The following is an 18,457-nucleotide window of genomic DNA, read 5'->3' on the forward strand; positions in this document are numbered from 1 at the left end:
GAGATTTCACGCACGAAACTTAGTTAATTTATTCTAGGTGGGGTTTTCTGCAACTAAGCAAAACTGTTTTAGCTTTGGCCTGATGGTTTACACTTTTTAGCACAGTTACAGGATACGGAAGTGCAAAAATGTAAACTGAAAAAGAAGAGAATAACTGAATGAGAAACCAAGGATTGCACCAGAATGGATGCTCGCAAAATTTCAGCTGAAAATTTTCAATTCGACATATGCAAATTCACAACTGCTGCTCCGCTAAGCTCATACATACAACATATCAATTCCCAACCATCAAAATTACTCGGTATTCATGGATTACAACAGCTGTATCACATGAAAAGTAATAAGCAGGCTATGGGACAATAGGCTTGCTATCCCAGATCTCCCTAGCTTCGAGTAGATCTGGACAATATCGCTTTGCCAGTACTTCAACTTGATCAGCAAATGAATTGCTTCGACAGTCGCCAATGTGAAGAACCATTTGCCTCCAACGTTTTCGACACACATCTCCAGACCTGTGCTCAAGAAGATTGTCCCAATCCACATCTTCAGTGCAGCTGGCATCCAACTGAAAAAGTGCATCAATTAGGCGATAATCATCAGCATCAGCCCATAAACCTTCAGTCACCATAGATGATGTTAACTGGTTGTACCATTTTAGACAGCAGTTAGCTTCAGGTCGTGTGGACAATTTATCACTAATTGCAGCCCAAGGAATATTATCTCGTAACATGCCATGCTTGGATTTCTTCTCTTCACAATACTTCATTCTCAGATCTGTGTTCACTAAATCAAATAGAATCTGGTACTCCTCCTGAGACCAACGTCCTTTTCTCATATTTTCATGTCTTATTCTGCGCCAAGTGTCCTTTACATGAAACCTATGTTTGCCAAGTTCGTCAGCCAATTCCTTCCATTGGTTCCCGCGCATCTTGTGGGACTCACGGAGCATTTCAATCTCTTCTTCAGTCCATTTACGCTTTTTATCCCTTCGAAACAGAACCTGAGCACGATAATAGATGGCACTATGAGGCCGATGTGGTAAGCAAGTTGTTATTTCCTTCCAGCAATTCTTAACTTCAGGGTGTGACCTGCAGTTCAAGACCATGTTCAAACCTTCTTCACCTAAACAATGTGCCTCTATATAGTCAAAGACAGCCTGTTTCACGATCTCATCCTCTTCGCTAGAGAAACGTTTACCCCGAACTAAGTTATCATCAGATGGAGGAAAAACCTCCGTAGTGCCTGAAAACCTTACTTTTTTCTTGCTTTTCTCAGCTTTAGGATCTTTGGAACCATTTTTCACTGATTTGGCCTTTTCCCTCTTCCTTTTACCTCCATTTTGCAAATCTTTGTCAGATTTCTCATTCAAGGTTGAATTAGCATTGTCATTCATGGACTCTTCAGCCAGAATACCTAGCCCACTAGCACCTGCAACATCATTTTCTTTCATTTTCTCTCTCTTCTTCTTCTTCTTCTTCTTCTTCTTCTTTTGCTCCTCAACGTTTTCCGTTTCACAGTCTTCATCAATTGCTTCAAGTTTAGCTTCTTCTCCACTTTGATCCTTGTTCTCCTGAGCTTCAGTTTCGTTCGAACTAGTGTTTCCCTGCTGCAAACCACCAGAATGAACACTAATTAATTTCTTCTTTTTCTTCTTTTCAACCTTCACCACACCATCCCCCTCTCTAGCCCCTCGTATTGCTTCAGAGCATGTCCCATTCATGCTCAACTGACTTCCATGCTTAGCATCCTCAAGTTCTTCCTGTTTCAATTGGTTGTCAGAGCCAATTCTCTTATCCTTCTCTCTCTTTCTCTTCTTCTTTTCGACCTTCTTCAGTACATCCACACCATCGTTCCTTCCCCTACTATGCTCAAAATCTTTCTTCGTATCATTTCCTCTCTCCCTCCTACCATTACCTTCATTACTGCTTTCACTAACTTCATATTTCTCCTCCTCTTTTTTCTTCTTCTCAAAATTTCCACCTTTGCCACATTCTTTATCAGCACTTTTACAACTCTCAATTACCTTATCTTTACCTCCACCATTACCCTCATAAATTTCGTTATCCCTAACCTCATTTTTCTTCCCTTTCTTAGACTTTTTCATGTCTTTTTCAGCACTTTTACCCGAATCTTTGCCTCCACCATCACCCTTGCAAATATGGATATCAGCAACCTCATTCTTCTTCCCTTTCTTAGACTCCTTCTTGTCTTTCTTCCTAACCTCCACAGTCCCCTCTTCTTCCGCACCCATTCGTATTCAAAATACCTATTCCTATCCTTCGCAACTCTCTCACAAGTCACAACAATTAATTCCTGTAAACAAGAAATTTCAAACAAATCTATCAATTTAGGGAGAGTAAATCATCAATTTTTCATAAGTAACATTTTCGTCAAAATTAATTAAGTTTGTAGAAATTACAGTTCCCATTAAGTAAATCTTATTCCGCTGTAGTCCAAAATTCTATTCTGGTGAAACTCAAGAATCTAATCTCCTGAAATCCTAACTTACAGTACACAATTAAACCCAGAAAAGGGGGGAAGGGGGGGGGGGAGAAAGCACAGAATAAGCTAACAAGAGATGAATTTCAGGGTTCATCGGGGTTGGAACGGTCTAAGAACTGGGTGACATCATCATGATGTCATAAATACATATTAAATATATATATATATATATGAAATACCATACATACACGTTGGAAATACCACAAAAAGTACATACACGTTGGTGTTTTCCTTCTTCCTACACATTTCCCACATATCATACGCACAAAGTAAAACCAACTTTGAAAACTCAAAACACATACAATCCAACCAACAACTTCACAAATGAAGAATAACAACCTCCAAATCCATCCAAACTATCAAACTAAACTAAATAGAAATCTAATACATCTTAAAATCTTAAGACAATGAAAAGATATAAATGAAAAGTACACCTATTTATGTACATTCATCAACTCCCTCAAGTTGAAATACTGTAATAACTTGTTTCAATCTAAAACCTTGACGCGGCAACATCATCTGAAAGAAAAAATGCAAAACAAATTGAAGTATACTAAGTTTTGCTTAGTTGAAAACATATCACAGTATTTATTTAGGCATTGAAATATTAAGTTTCTATACATTGAGTTATTCAAAAATTTTCTAGGCCCAATATATACATTTTAGTTCTTTTTCTTACGATCCATATGTCATAAATTATTGCAGAATATAATCTCCGGCATGTTCTTACTTCTTACACGCGAAGCTTAATCTAGAACACGAATGCCAAATATGAAAAAACACTAATACAAAACTTGATTCCCAAATAGCAGCATCAATTATTACTATTCTGCTTCTTATATTAATGCACATTTTTAACTACTACCGGTACTATCTTTCAAACAGTAGGCCTATGCTGCTGTGAAATCATTCCACACATCGAAGTGTTCAGTCAAACATCAATTTGCCGTCCCTTTCACAGCCAATCTCCCAAGAGCAAAGCACATGCCAATTAACATATTTATACTTGCGAGAAACAAACTTACCTTAGATAGATGAAGCCGCCGGCGTCTGTACTGTCATGTCTCTGAGGAGACAGGAGGCGAATTCGGTGAGGAGGAAGGGCAGTGGGGTGGTGGCGAAGGGCAAGATCAGGAATAGGTCTGGTCGGTCAAACATAACTTAGGCAAGTCAAGCGTCCAAAAAATTTAAAAAAAAAAAAAAAAAAACCCGGTTTTGAAACTCTTAGATCCTTTTACAAGTATTTTAATCCGTGGATTAACGCGATTTCCATTTAATACATGATTAGCTGTGAATTTACGCAAACATAAATAATTCAAAAAAATAATATTCGTACGTATTCATGAATATTTATTTTAGCAAATTAATATAAAAGGCGTTGAGATACCATATTAATCTTTGAATCAATTATTAAATTTTTATATGATTAAAAACCTAAAACTATATGTCTGTATTCAATTAAATACAAAAGATATAAAAACATATTTTTTTTCTTCAAGAACCGATATTTAGTTTCCAAAAACTTTAATGAAGTTACAATTAAAACAAAACTAAATAAGGTTAATACACGTAGCTAGAATAATTAAGTGAATTTATAAATAAAAATAAAGTTTGCTAGAAGAGAGAGGAAAATCATAACTAAATATAATTTAAATTTATTAAAAACGATTAAATTTTAAAAGAGAGAGAAATTATGAGGGGAATTGGTTAGATGGAGTTGGATATGAATATGGATAAAATTCAAGTATCCAGTATCCACCTAACATGACAACTAAGAGAAAGAAAATGAATAATTAAATTAAGAACTTACACGCTCGCGCGTACTTCGGTATTCGTTAGTTCATTTATGAAACTATTCAATTGATGTACTTGAAGCACTAAATTCATGAATAAATGTTTAATAGAATTCATGTACCTTTATCTTGTATTACCTATATATAGAGGTATTCTAACCTCTCTCTTGTAACAACTTTTTATCAGTTGAATATAATAAGAAAATGCTTCTTTATTCTCTTTACTTCTTTCTCTAATATTCTAATCCCAATTTTAGTAGTTTATTTTATTCGTTTTACAACATTTTCAGCCAAAAGGGTATATTTTTACGGTAAACTATGAGTGGAAACTTAATCTGATTGGGTATTCCACTCTGTAGACAAAATCCTAGACTACTTGCACCATTTTAATGCAATTACTTTTCATCCTGTGTGTTTTCTCTTGATGCAGTAAACTATTTACTAAACTAGAAGATTTCATCAACTCTCTTATTACTTTTGGCCCCTCGCAGCTTTCTATTTGCATTAAGCTAACTTTCTTCTTTGGGACTGCAACCTCTTTGTGAATCACATTCTGATACATCTTCAATTTCATTAACTTCAGGAAGAAATTCAGGTTGGTAGCTAACTAGTGCCAACAGATACTACTAGTTAAACGAGCTCTGGTCTTAATTTTGAGAAAATTGTTTAAAACGCGCAATATATTTCGTCAAATGAATTTTTTCGTTCTTCACTTTTAAAATGGTAATTTTATATCCTTTATAAAATTAAATCGGTAAAATTTGATTGCAAAATAAATTTTCGACCATTTTTTACTCTGAATCCATCATGTGACCTACATATGGTTATTTTTTGGGAGGCTAAAAGGTTAAATCCTATTTATAATTAAATAAATAATTCGATTCATATTCATTTTTATCCCTAAAATGGTAGAATCTGACCTTAACTATATTCATCTTTTCCCTAAAAAAGTGATATTTGACCTTTTTTGTGCATAAAAAGTTATTGCATGTGATCACGTGGTGATTGCACGCTAAAAAGTGGTCAAAAATTTATGTTGGGATCAAATCCTACTAACATAAATTTGTAATAGATGAAAAGTTAACATATTAAAAGTGAATGACGAAAAATTCATTTGACGAAATGTAAGTGACTCTGAATGACTTTTCCCTTAATTTTTATAAAAGTTAATTTGGAAAAATGAATAAGTTCAAGAAGGGCAATACACATAAACCTGGAAAAATGTGTGTTGACCAGACTGTAAACATCCAAAATTTAAACATTCATCGTGCAGCTAATTGCTCCCCTCTTGCTCATTAACCAGAGTTAAAAGTTGGAGATTTTATCAAAGAATCTTGCATTATATTCCAGAATTGTGGAGAAGATCATTACCCGTTTTATAGCATCAATGCATCAGCGTACCCTTCCAGCACAAATCATGCAAGCCCGTTAAAACCTTAAAGAAACATATACCATAAAAACGTGATAGCTAGCTAAGGTTTCAGATTGCCATATTCATTTACAGAGAGCTCTTTAGAATCTAAATACTGCAAACTCAGCCAGAGAAAGAAAGAAAAAACTGCATATTTGCACTTATTTTCACCACTTTGTCGATTGGCATTTGGCAGCCTTTCCATTATCATTAAGGTAGGGGCCGAAGGTTCTCATAACTTCCTCATAGGTAGGCCTCTTGTAGTCCACTGCCTGTTATCAGTCACATTATAACTTGCCCTGGTAAGCTACCATGAAGACAAAAAGCACTGAGAACCTTAGCTGGGAAGGCATAGAGAACAGTACCTGTTCGATGACTTCTTCAGGTCTAGCCCATTTCCAATCAGCAAATTCTGGCTCAACTTCACCGTTTGCTAAATTGATCTCACTTTCATCTTTTGTCAATCTCATGAGAAACCTGTTGAGAACAAAAGTTAAATTATCGTGCAATTGATTCGTAAGTAGGAACTCTAAGGGGGAGAACTAGGGAGAAAGAACAAGTAACATGTTGGCTGAGGAGGAATTGATGAAGGGTAGAGAAGCCAGTTAAAGGAAGATTAGAACTATAGAAAGAGTGGAGGAGACAGCAGAAGGGGAAGAACCAGAAGTCAAGAAACAAGGATTAGTTGAAAGCACCAGAAAACAATAACGATGGAATTAACCTTTGACAACACTGTGGAGTAGATACAAAGGTACATCTTCTACACATGTATGAATTGCACGTTTCATTCATCTATAAACTCCAATAGGCTTCAAAAACACCAAATAGGGATACTGAAAATGTACAGACACTACTCACCACTTTTGTGCCTGACCATGCCATTCTCCTCCTCCCCAAAGGCGATTCACTTTTGCCTTAACAGCAGGAGGAAAATCATAGGTCAACCATTGAGGAACCTGATAAAGGACAACAACATTTAGCAAACTACTAAGTTTCCCATTTTCTCCTGAAACACTAGAACATACACTGAAGTATTAGATTATTTCTCCTAAAGCAATTTCTTATGGAAAAATGTGCAAATCATAACCAGAATCACCATTTGAAATCAATCTGCTACATAATTTTGTCAGAAGTTACGTAATTATAGTATTTTCACCAACTTATTTGTCACGATTGTGCACACCAGATGAATCACGTTTAAAAGGTTTCCAATGTTTCAGAAAGTCAAAAGGTTCTTAGATGTTAAGACCTATTTTCTAAAGCATTCTCCAGAACATACGTACATCAACCTAAAAAACAAAAGAATATATGTACATAAGTGCTAGAATACCTAAAATTTAAGGATACTTAGGAGGAACATAAAGCATACCCGTTTGCATTATAAGCAAGAGGCTTGAAGCATAGTTGAGATTCAGTTTAGACAAACCTCATCAATTATTTCAGCAGAGACAATTCCAGTTTCTTCTCGCAATTCTCTAGTCGCTGCAGACCTAGGATCCTCCCCATCTTCAATTCCCCCCTAATAGTAATAAATCAAGCATGATTCAGATAAGGATGCTGAAGCAGTTGCATCACCTCATGCAATGGATTAAATCCCAATGAAACACAATGATCATGTAGGGAATGTATCCATTAGAAAAAAAAAATTAGTGGAAATCTTTCTCTTGCCATATATTGTTGAGCATATAATACACAAACAAATTCAAGGGAATGATAAAAAGAGATGTAGGATAAAGCTGATAATGAACTCTTCCTTCAGTCATTAAAAAGAATCAAACAGCAACCTGGTCATAACTTCATTGTAACTATAGCATTAAGCAAGAAAAGTAGATTGCATTACCTGCGGCATTTGCCAAGCTCCTGGAACATTTAATCTGGAAGCTACAAATACCTGCAAACCAGTAGTATCAGATCCATGATTCAAAATCTGTACACTCAGATCTATCATACTAGGATGAGGAATACTCTAATACTGGTGAAAAGGAGTCTTGTGAAAGAAGTGTTTATGCATAAACTTTTTGAGTGGAAGACCATTGAATAAGGAGTGTTTATACATAAACTTCTGCACTTCGTTTTATCCCTAATCCATATCAACCTAAGGAAAAATGGAACATCTTTTTCCTTTTCTTTTCTATGGATTCAAATTCACTAATAAGAATCCAATAGGCTAGAAAGCTGCTACCACATCACGAATAAACTCCCAAAAAACTGGATGGTCCGTAAGCACTGCACATATTATTTGTAGATGCGCAACTTTTCCATGTAGAATTCCTGTTACGTTCCATGTAGATATGGTAAGAATGATATCCAGAACAAGGGTGGCTTCTACACTCTATAAGGAACTTTATTTTTAGCACTAGACAACCTAGCCGTACATAGTATATCTTCGCTCAGGAGGAGAATATGACAGAACTCAATGAGTAGAGATGCCTACATACTTTACATGTCAATTTTGAAAGACACCTAGATTTCAGACTAGAAAAACCTCAGCAATTACAAGAACCTACTTTCCATCTGCCTACAGGAAATCATTTTTTGCTTGTTTTCCACCTCAGCTACGTTCAATCACAAGAATTAACAAAGTTCTGAGCATGAAAGTTGTTCTGAATGCCAAATCCATGGCATCTTGATCTTTCTACAGATCTATCCACTACAGTTCAGAGAAACATATATGAGCAAAGCAGCTAACAAGACTGGAAAAATAATTCACAAAAAGGAATAAACTTTTAAGAACATACTAACTGTTATCCAGGAATCAAGAATTTTTCCTTCACTAATTTCCTTGCCAAAACTCTCATGAACAGTACCAGGTCAAAAAATTTTCGTAAACTAGGTACTACTACCATATAACACCCCAATCCATCATCAATATTCTTATCTTAATTAGCTTAAAACAAACTCTTTGCCGGGTCAAATTCACAACAAAACATCGTCATCATCTACTGATCAAGCAAAGCAAGAAACTGGTGACCCTTTACACTTCCCTTTCCATTACCAGCAAAAATCAATGGAAACAGAAAAAAGAGAGCAAGTCAACCAGAAACATGAAAAACCCCATTAAGGAAAAACAAAATCGTAATCACTTAAACAGAAAAACACCCATCTGGATTTTTCAACAATCAGAGTTAGAAAAATTTACCAGTAAAAAAGAAAAAGAAACAGTACCAAATTATCATCATTGATGAGACAAACTCCAACGTTGGGGCGATAGCCAGAGGGCAGGCCCTCCATTTCTATTCTATTTTCCTCTCTATCCTGAGTTCAGCTGAGGAAAAAAGGTCAGACAGAACTGAAACAAAAGAAAGGTTAAGACTTTGAAAGAGTTGAGAACAAGCAGGAAAGGAAGAGAGAGAGAGAGAAGAAGCATATAAGGACAAGTCTAGTGTTTGATGACGGGATCACTATCATTATACCACTAACTGAAAGTCAACCCATTATTTGATTAAATTAATGTTTGCAGTACTATATTTTGTGTGTATGTGATGATGATGATGATGATGTTGGAGCGTAGTGGCAGTGGTGGGGGATGGAGTTTTTATTATGTGGAGGGATGACTTCTGAGTTCTGAGTGGGTTGGGAGGAGTTGAAATTCAGCATTGCATGTGATCCCAATTTCCATTTTTTGTTTAGCTCTCAATTGGGGCCTGAATTCAGCTTTAGTTTAGTAAAAGCTTGTTGAATTCAACGGAGTGATTTCTGGAGAGACTTAAGACCAGTATGATTTACGAGCCTCCTTTTTTACCCCTATTCTTTCTCCTTTTCTTGCAAGGGTTTGACCAAGGGATGTCCATTCCTTGTTCAGAGAAGTCTGAATTTGAGATTTGAGAGAAGTAAAATGTATAATTAATGTGGAAGAGTGTGTAAATGCACTTAGATACTAATTATCAATGTACACACTCACATAGTAAATTTAGTATAATTTAGATGATAGGTACATATGCATAATTTTTTAAAAAAATTATCTTGATATTGACTTTTCATTTTTCACATTCACAGTTAACTATACAGAGGTGGTGTTCCTATGTATGGTTGGACTTTGGGGGGTTAGATTTTGAATAAAAACTATTAAATGAAAACAGAAAAGGTAGATGATCGGCAGCCAAGTGAGCTTACAAAGTCCTTATGCAAAAGAGTTGACAAAGTTAAAGCTTAATCTAATACGTCCAATGTGGTTAGAATGGTTGTCTTAACTCTTAAGATTAAGATCCTGATTGATAACTCAATTTAATATTTAAATTTAATGGATTCAAATCGGATTTTAAAATGTTCAGACACATTTGATAACCAAAAAATAAAATAATTAAATTAATTAAATGATGCTGAATTTTCTAAACAAAATTTGCTCTAAAAAATGTGTGATGAACTATTCACTTATCACTTAATGTGAAAATGTGTTAGATTTAATACTTAACAATTCAATAATTTAACAAATTCAGATTTTCGATTTCAGTTTTAGACTTCAGTTTTATCTAAAATTTGTGAATGCAAAGTCTTTTTCATTAAATGACGTAGAATGCTATGCTTGCAATTTGTAGATTAAGTGGAAATGAACTGGTAATTTCAGTTCCTGTATCCGCTAATAGCTCATGGACGGTGGCCACATAAGGCATTAGCCACTTACGCTGTACTTATTTCGTGTTACTTAGGTTAAAAAGTTATTAGGGCACATGTTTAATGTTTCGTTCAATTAGGTACAGAAGATAAGGTGTTACTCAGAATGAAATCAGACATTTTGACTTGGAAAACTAGTTTGCTTTATGGTTGGATCATAATAAAATGAAAAAAAAAATGGGAGAAAAAGGCTCAAATTTGATTAGATGAGATCAAAATAGTGATGGCCTCACCAAATTTTTGCCTTTTTCTTTGTTTTTTTTTCACTTAATTGATGTTTGATTAATATGTTTTCTTTGCATTGATATATCATACATATACGATATAATGAGATGTGTAATTTTTTCTGACTGTTGCGAATGAGGATTTATTCAAGTGACACTTCATATAAAGTTTTAATCGATCAAAATATTACGATATTACACATACAATTTGCGCACGATTAAAATGCAATAGTTGTGTGAGTTGCAATCTTAAAAGAATAGTAATTGATGTTTTCTTCTTTTTTGTTATGTAGATGAGGAAGTAATCAAATAGGATAGATTTACTTATGTGTATATTTTTTCTGTTTTTTGATGTGACAGCCCCACCTTCCCCTAAAGCGAACCAAAGAGGTTAGCGGACTGCTTGCACAGCTCTCGTCAGAACTAACTGTGCAGTTAAACACTATTTAAAACGTTCCGGAAAATAAAAGCGCGCTCAGACAAGTCAAAATCGCAAAATAGCCAAATGAAAATCCAAAACCGTCGATGAATAGTGGGTGCCATGTCATATAACTCGGAAAAATATTTCCAAACCAAATAGGACACATAAACAGGGTTAAACAGTGTTATATACATACGTTTGTAATTTACAAAACAAAATGAAGATAATTAGATCAAAATACATTTAGGATTTTTTCAACTATCGAGGAGCTTTACAAAATATATTAAAATTAGCTCAACTCGTGCTTCAAAACATCATAGTCCCCAAAAGTGGTTCCCTGTAAGGAAAACAAAATTTAATGGAGTGAGCTTACGCCCAGTGAGGTACACTCATGCAGATCAGTAAAATTCACATAAGCACATAGTTGCTCAGTCCAAACGTTCAACAAGTAATCCGAACTAACATTACATTTAAATTCAATAAAAGGATATGGACGGCTCTCAAGAGCCCTTATCCTCGCTTGCCGTACTTGATCTCACCCCGTTGACCCTCCGTCAACGCTTAAAGAAATAACCAATACCGTAGACCCCACTTTTTCCACTTTTCATCCACCTCACATATCCCTACCGGACCCGAACTCCAACAGTGGAAAATTGGCAATACTTGAGTATACCGGAATCGAGAGTCTCATACTACAAGATTCCATATAACAGTCCCCATTACTCGTCAATTTTCACAACCAAACCCTTGCCGGCTCGATTCAATTGACACCAATGGATTTGAGTTCAGTGATAACAATAATGGCCATTGGATACTCGTCCAACCGACACCAATTCAAATATATTCATATACCATTCAAGTAACACAGTCATATGTAAGACATAAAGGGTGAGAGTGATCAAGTACACCCTCGCTTGAACCAATTTCAACGGTGCAAATAAGCATTCAAGGCATCAATTTCAAGTGTAACAAAGCCATATAGTAACAAGCAAGTGAGTGGTACACTCACCAAGCAAATAAATGAAATTTCATACACTTTCGCCCAAAGAGCGTCTTGAATCACCGTCACGCCTTAAAACATTCAAACAAGTACAATGAAACTCGAATACGAGTCATAAACCGAATCCACATACTACTAAAATAAGGTTCCATTAGAACGTATAAGTACCAAAGTAAGTTAGGGAAAGTCCGGAAATGAAAGTTAAGCCCAAAATTTCAAAAACAGTTTTGACGTCGTTTAGCGTATTGGACACAACTGGCTCTACGATTATCGGATGGATGTGCAATTTATACCGCTTCGAAACTAAGACAGAGGGCTACAACTTTGATGAAAGCTACTCAGTCCAGTTTACAATGTATCTAGGTCAAATTTACCAAAATAATCCCAGATTTTCCAGTTCGAAATTTACTGTGAAATTCAACTAGCAGTCCTGATTCATTCAATCATATCTCAGCACATACGACTCCAATTCCAGTGATTCCAAAGCCTTTGGAAAGCTAAGATACAAGGATATAATTCTTAAGAAGACATCGACAACCAAATCAGTAGTATTCTCGGTCAAACTAACCAATTACAGAAGCTGATTATCAGTTTTGGACAGAAACAGGGCAGCAGGGGTATTTTGGTCTTTTCACAGGCTACGTTGCTCCGATTGGGCTGAAATTTTGTAAGCAATCATAAAACATCATTCTCTACAACTTTCATGTTTTACACTAATATCAATTCGACCTCTAACTAGGAGAAACAATACCGGGCAGAGCAGGGGAAATTAAAACCCTAATCTGGAATTTTCCGCACAACATGAAAATTTTCCACAATTAACTACAATTTACGCACTATGGCTTCATTATGGACTATCCCAAGCCATCATCCATAGCCACACCATACTGAACATATAAAAATAGAAAAAATCAATAATAAATATAAAATTCACCCATCTCTACCAAAAGTCAAGAATTCTTCCACAAAATCACTTATTCAACTACTATCAATCACTAATTGAACATTATCAAGATCAAAGGAAAGATTCTTTAACCACTCACCTTGTAAACTCAAGAAAGAAAGCAACTTAGTCCCTTTGCTCCTCAAACCACTTCACCACTCACCTTAATCCTACCAAGGGAATGATTTTTATGGAGCAAATCAAAGTTTTAACGGTTGGTTTGTGAGATCAATGCAAGAAATTGAAGAAAGAAGTTGGAAGTTTTCTCTTCTTTTTCCTCCAAGAAAGTCGGCCAAGCGAGGGAGAAATAAGATGATTTTTTGGTCAATTTTTGGTTAATTAGTAAAGGTAAGTAAGATGTCAAAATCAAGAATTAATCACAAGGTGACACTTGTCACCCTTCTTTAATGCAACTCTATCCTTTTGTCTTTCCAATGATAATCCATTTGGTAACTTCTAATTATCTCTTAACACCTGATAAATTAAACTCGGTATACACAACTTAACCTAATTGGCCGAATTTTATCGAACTTTTCGCACTAGCGGGTCCCACGTCCGGTATACGCTCTTAATTTCTCAAAAACTAACCGATACTAGAAAAATTATTTAAAAATTATATTTAATCATAAAAATTATCTAGAAAATTTTTCTAATAAAGAAAATGTAGAAAAACATGCACTTAAATAGAATAAAACCTAGAAAATGAGAAAATTTACGGGTTCTCACACCCTCTCCCCCTTAGAAGAATTTCGTTCTCGAAATTTCTCACCTTGACTCACGAAAAGTTCAGGGTATTTCTTTTACATTTCTTCTTCTACCTTCCAGGTAGTCTTTTCGATCCCATGGTTTCTCCACAATATCTTTACCAAAGGAATCTGTTTGTTTCTCAACTCCTTAACTTTCCGGTCAAGCAATTGTACAGGTTTCTCTTCGTAAGTGAGCGATTCATCTATTTCGATTTCCTCTGGCAGTAAGATATGGGATGGGTCAGGATAGTACTTCTTAAGTATCGAGACGTGGAAGACGTCGTGAATTCGAGAAAGACTGGACGGTAGTTCCAGGCGATACGCTACTTTACCAACCCTTTGGAAAATCTTGAAAGGTCCAACAAATCTCGGTTGGAGCTTTTTTCCTCTACCCGCTGTGATGCTCCGTAACGGTGTGACCTTGAGGAAAACATGGTCTGCCACTTCGAACTCCAAGTCTTTTCTTAGATTATCTGCGTAGCTCTTTTGTCAGCTTTGAATTGTTTGGAGTCGTTGTCGTATTAACTTAATCTTTTCTCGAGCCTCCTCCATTCATGGAATAGTCGCTGGATCTAGCGCCTTCCTCTCGCCAACTTCGTTTCAATAGATCGGTGACCGACATTTTCGTCCATATAATGTCTCGTATGGAGCCATTTGAATCGACGAATGGTAACTGATGTTGTAAGCAAACTCCACTAAGGTTATGTGTTGACCCCAGTTACCCCCACAATCCAGAATACAGATCCTTAACATGTTTTCAAGAGTTTGGATTGTTCACTCCGATTGTCCATCCATTTGCGAGTGATAGGTGGTGCTTAAGTTGAGTTTGGTCCCCAGAATCTTTTGAAATTTCTGTCAAAACCTAGATACGAAGCGGGGATCTCTGTTTGAAACGATGCTCACAGGAATGCCGTGTAACCTTACGATCTCGACCATGTACACCTGAGCTAATTTCTCCATGGAGTATTTCATGTTGACAGGTAAAAAATGGGCCGATTTGGTTAATCGATCGATAATCACCCAAATGGTATTGTGTTCTCGTTGCGTTCGCGGCAAACCTGAAACGAAATTCATTGTAATGTTTTCCCACTTCCACTCAGGTATCTCAAGGAATTGTAACAAACCTGATGATTTTTTATGCTCCGTCTTAACATGTTGGCAAACGAGACATTTTTGTACGTACAGAGCGATTTCCTTCTTCATGTTATCCCACCAATATGTTCCTTTTAGGTCCTGATACATCTTGCTACTGCCCGGATGGATCGTATATTTGGATCGATGAGTCTCCTCTAAGATCTTCGTCTTTAACGTTTCATCTTTAGGCACCACCACTCGATTTCGATATTTTAGAGTACCTTCGAGACTAAAGTTGAAGTCGGTTGATTCCCCTTTTTCCACCTTCTCTCCCCACTTTCGTACCATCGAATCCTCCTTTTGTGCTTCTTTAATTCGCTCCAGTAGGGTGGATGTTACCTTAATATTACCAAAAATCACCTTATGACTCCCAAGGCAGGGTTTCCACTCGCAAACAGATTCTAACAAATCCCACTCTTTGATCATTAACCCTGCTATTTGAGCCTTGCGACTTAAGGCATCAGCCACCACGTTTGCCTTCCCCGGATGGTAGTTGATAGTGCAGTCATAATCCTCCAGAAATTCCATCTATTGTCGCTGCCTTATGTTTAATTCCTTCTGTGAGAAGAGGTATCTAAAACTCTTATGGTCTAAGTACACCTCGAACGTTATCCCGTATACGTAGTGTCTCCACTTTTTCAGAGCGAAGACGACGGCAGCTAGCTCCAAATCGTGGGTCCGGTAGTTCCGCTCGTGGAGTTTTAACTTTTTAAAGGCAAAAGATATCACATTCCGGTTCTGCATTAAAACGCATCCTAGACCTTCTCGCGACACATCGGTATAAACGGCAAACCCGTCTACTCCGTTAGGCAAGATTAGAACTGGCACCATAGTTAATCTTTTTTTTAGCTCCTGAAAACTCATTTCGCATTTGGCATCCCACACAAACCGACCATGCTTCTTTGTCAAGTCGGTTAAAGGACCGGCTAGTTTGGAGAAATCATTAATGAAACGCCGGTAGTACCCAGCCAACCCTAGAAAACTACGAATTTCCATGAGATTTTCTGGCCGTTTTCAATTGGTCACCGCCTCTACTTTCGCCGGGTCAACCGAGATGCCCTCATGAGAAATTACGTGCCCTAAGAAAGAAATTTTCTCCAGGCAAAACTCGCACTTACTGAACATGGCGTATAACTGATGCTCTCTTAGGGTTTGCAAAATAATTCTTAGGTGTTGTTTATGCTCCTCGCGAGTTTTGGAGTAGACCAATATGTCATCAATGAAAACAACGACAAATCAATCCAAGTAGGGTTTGAAAACCCTATGCATTAAGTCCATGAAGGCGGCAGGAGCATTGGTTAGTCCAAAGGGCATAACTGCGAACTCGTAATACCCATATCTCGAATTGAAAGCGATTTTCGGGATATCCTTCTTCCTGATTAACAACTGGTAATACTCTTGGCGAAGGTCCAATTTCGAGAAAACCACTGCTCCTTGCAACTGGTCGAACAACTCATCAATGTGGGGCAGTGGATACTTATTTTTAACCATGATATTGTTCAGGCCCCGATAATCGATACATATTCTCAAACTTCCGTGCTTTTTCTATACAAACAACACAGGGGCTCCCCAAGAAGACCCACTCTCTTAAATGAACCTCCTCTCCAAAAGGTCTTGTAACTGCAACTTCAACTCCTTAAGTTCAGTAAGGGCCATCCGATACGGGGTTTTTGAGATAGGCGAGATTCCCGGTAACAGGTCGATCTTGAATTCTATCTCTCTCTCCGGAGGTAGAGCTACTAACTCATCAGGGAATGCATCCGAAAATTCCCGTACTATGTGCACATCCTCTATCTTCAATTTATCCGTGAGAGTGTTGATTAGAAAGACTACAACTCCTTGCACCCCTCTATTTAGTAGTTTTCTAGCTCGAATGCTTGAGATCAGGGCGGATGATGCTAACTTTCCCCTTATGTCTAACCTTAGGGTCGCCTCCCCAGGAATGCGGAATTCTACCATCTTTTTCTTACAATCTAGTTGGGTATTATACCTGGCTAACCAGTCCATACCCAAGATCACGTCATACCCCTTGATGGACAGGCTAATCAAGTCCCCTAACAACTTTCTCTCTCCTACCCAAACCTCACAGTCCTTATACACCATACTAGTAACCAAGCAATGATCCCCCGTGGGGTACTAACTTCTAGATCGTAAGGTAAACTAGCAGGTTTTATGTCAATGCCACACATGAAATTAGGGTTAACAAAGGAATAGGTGGCACCGGGATCTACTAAAACCTTTGTAAAGCGGTGGAATACATGGATCGTACATTCTACGACCTCAGAGGAATCTGGAACCTATTGAGCCTCTAACGAGTACACTCGAGCTGGCACCTTAGGTTTAGTCCCTTCTCCCTTAGCTGGTCCAGCGTTGGTCTTTGACGGTGGTTAACTTCCCTTTCCATCTTGCTTTAAAATTGGGCAGGTGGCAAGCTGGTGGTCTGCACTTCCGTAACGCAGACATTTCCCATCTTTCTTCTAGCAGTTGTCTTCAGAATGATTTGGCTTTCCGCAATACCGACAAGATCCACGGGACGCCGAACCTGAACCCCTCTGGAAATTTCCTCTATGGCCTTTCCCAACTTGGCCACCTCTAGATGGAGTTCCTCTGCCTACTCCCGACTGCCGTCCACCTCCAACTCCTCGTCCGTACTTGGGAGGAGCACTCTTCTCCCCCTGTCCTGAACTGCTCCCAGAAAAGTTTCACTTCTTTGCCTGAAAGTTCCTTACTTGGAGTCTAGCGCTTTCCACCCGTTGGACTTTCTCCACGGCCTCGCTAAAAGCATTAACCTGGGCCACTGCGACGTCTTTTTGAATTTCTATGTTCAAACCCTGGATAAAACGCCTTATTCGCCGCTGTTCGGTCATGATCAGTTCCGGAGCAAATTTGGATAGACGGGTGAACTGACTCTCGTATTTCGCTACAGACTGGGTTCCTTGGCGAAATCGGATAAACTCATCTTCCTTCCGTTCCTGGACTAGAGGAGGGAAGAATTTAGCGTTGAACTCTCACATGAAATTCACCCAAGTCCGGGGCGTTTGCTCCCGTTCCTACTTCTGTCGGATGACGTTCCACTAGGAACGGGCTGCCCCTTCTAACTGGAAGACGGCGAAGGTCACCTGCCTTTCCTCGGTGTAGTGCAAGGCAGCAAAAATATCTATCATTTTCTCTAACCATCTTTTGGTTACATCCGGATCGGGCCCCTCAAAGAATTTTGGTGGGGCAAACTTCTGAAATCTCTCGAGAGCCCTGTCCTCGCTCTCCACGTGGTTGCCAGGGATCCCAGAGTTGGGGTTAGGGTTTTGACCCTGTTGCTGCACCACTTGGGCCAGTAAATTAGTCATTTGCTGCATAGCAGCAGCTATTTGAACGTTGGGGTCAACCCTAAGTTCAGGGTTGGGCCCAAACGAAGTTTCCCCAGCGCCCCTGTCCGACGTGGATTGCCTACTCCCGCGCCCACGTCCCCGACCACTACGGGTGCCCTCCATAGAATCTATTCAATCTAAGCAAATGTAACTAGAATAATAAAATAACAATACATGTACATAAGAAACCAAAAGCTTTTGCGAATTAAAGGCATATAACATTTCAAAGCAAAAGTCACGCATAAGACAAAGTCAAGGACGAAAGGCAGTCAATTACTTAAAGTCAGTTCAAGTAAACAAAGACAAT

At 37.8% G+C, this 18,457-nt stretch overlaps 2 protein-coding genes across 2 annotated transcripts; both read right to left on the reverse strand.

Moving 5' to 3' along the window:
- Positions 1-151: 151 nt before the first annotated feature.
- On the reverse strand, positions 152-3,622 carry LOC113770782 (RNA polymerase I termination factor-like). The gene is made up of 2 exons (XM_027315361.1): positions 3,528-3,622; positions 152-2,313 (listed from the first exon to the last, which is right to left on the reverse strand). Exon 2 carries the CDS (start codon positions 2,249-2,251, stop codon positions 350-352), a length of 1,902 nt encoding a protein of 633 aa, XP_027171162.1. The 5' UTR covers positions 2,252-2,313; positions 3,528-3,622; the 3' UTR covers positions 152-349.
- A 2,101-nt stretch (positions 3,623-5,723) lies between these two features.
- On the reverse strand, positions 5,724-9,186 carry LOC113770774 (nudix hydrolase 25-like). The gene is made up of 6 exons (XM_027315354.1): positions 8,872-9,186; positions 7,547-7,597; positions 7,133-7,225; positions 6,565-6,662; positions 6,072-6,183; positions 5,724-5,978 (listed from the first exon to the last, which is right to left on the reverse strand). Exons 1-6 carry the CDS (start codon positions 8,935-8,937, stop codon positions 5,874-5,876), a joined length of 525 nt encoding a protein of 174 aa, XP_027171155.1. The 5' UTR covers positions 8,938-9,186; the 3' UTR covers positions 5,724-5,873.
- Positions 9,187-18,457: the final 9,271 nt, after the last annotated feature.

This window comes from Coffea eugenioides, chromosome 5 (genome assembly GCF_003713205.1).
Source record: "Coffea eugenioides isolate CCC68of chromosome 5, Ceug_1.0, whole genome shotgun sequence".
Lineage (NCBI taxonomy): Eukaryota > Viridiplantae > Streptophyta > Magnoliopsida > Gentianales > Rubiaceae > Coffea > Coffea eugenioides.